This window comes from Octopus bimaculoides, chromosome 15, assembly GCF_001194135.2.
Source record: "Octopus bimaculoides isolate UCB-OBI-ISO-001 chromosome 15, ASM119413v2, whole genome shotgun sequence".
Classification (NCBI taxonomy): domain Eukaryota; kingdom Metazoa; phylum Mollusca; class Cephalopoda; order Octopoda; family Octopodidae; genus Octopus; species Octopus bimaculoides.
In genome coordinates this window covers 4728371-4729443 of record NC_068995.1, presented here as the reverse complement: position 1 = coordinate 4729443, position 1073 = coordinate 4728371, and the positions used below count along the sequence as shown (strand labels likewise).

At 40.6% G+C, this 1073-nt stretch overlaps 1 protein-coding gene across 1 annotated transcript in view; it reads left to right on the top strand.

Moving 5' to 3' along the window:
• The window catches only part of LOC106876905 (protein O-linked-mannose beta-1,2-N-acetylglucosaminyltransferase 1), a 68239-nt gene that overhangs the window by 35683 nt on the left and 31483 nt on the right, over positions 1-1073 (top strand). The window contains exon 14 of the mRNA XM_052973440.1: positions 343-555. Within this exon, the coding sequence (XP_052829400.1) occupies positions 343-555 (213 nt within the window). The remainder of the gene's footprint in view (positions 1-342; positions 556-1073) is intronic.

Sequence of the window (1073 nt, the reverse complement as noted above, 5' to 3'; positions counted from 1 at the left end):
CCGTGCAAGTAGCACGTAAAAACCACCTTTTGAGCATGGTCGTTGCCAGAACTTCCTGACTGGCCCTCGTGCTGGTGGCACGTAAAAGCACTCACTACACTCTCGGAGTGGTTGGTGTTAGGAAGGGCATCCAGCTGTAAAAACTTTGCCAGATCAGATTGAACCTAGTGCAGCCTTCTGGCTCATCAGTCCTCAGTCAAACCGTCCAACCTATGCCAGCATAGAAAGCAGACGTTAAACAATGACAATGATGACTCACACACACACACACACACACACACACACACACGTACATTGTATATTGTCTTTATTGTCATTTTGGTTATAAAATAAACAGATTAATCAACAGAATACAGTGTCTGCAAGTTGATGAGTACCTCATATTCCCCTCCATTTTCTTATTGCATTATAATGTATATATATTTCAGGCTTGGTCAAAATGCCAGGCAGCTATTGAATGAATATGGCAGTAGTATGATCCAAAATCTCAAATTTCGAGATGTTTGGTATTTCATCGGACAGAAGAAAATCGAAGGATTCTCAACATTTGAACAGGTGAGTATCTTTTTTGGTTTCCAGGATCAGGTGAATTTTTATTTTTGTATTTGTTTTGCAGGATTCTTGACATAAACTCCATGTGTTGAAACAGATTTTGTTGTATTTTGGGAGGGTCATCATGCCAATAATAATAATAAAAACGCACACTGGTTTTGTTTCACTTCTTTTATTTTTATTAGTCAATTCATCAGCTTTTACCACTTAACTATTCAATTATTCAATTAATCATTCAGCTAACCAATGAATCAAGCAGAAAAACCATTATGAGCGCGGCTGTTGCCAGTACCACCTGACTGGCCCTCGTGCCGGTGGCACGTAAAAGCACCCACTACACTCTCTGAGTGGTTGGCGTTAGGAAGGGCATCCAGCTGTAGAAACTCTGCCAGATCAGATTGGAGCCTGGTACAGCCATCTGGTTCACCAGTCCTCAGTCAAATCGTCCAACCCATGCTAGCATGGAAAGCGGATGTTAAACGACGATGATGATGTTGATGATGATGATATATATATATATA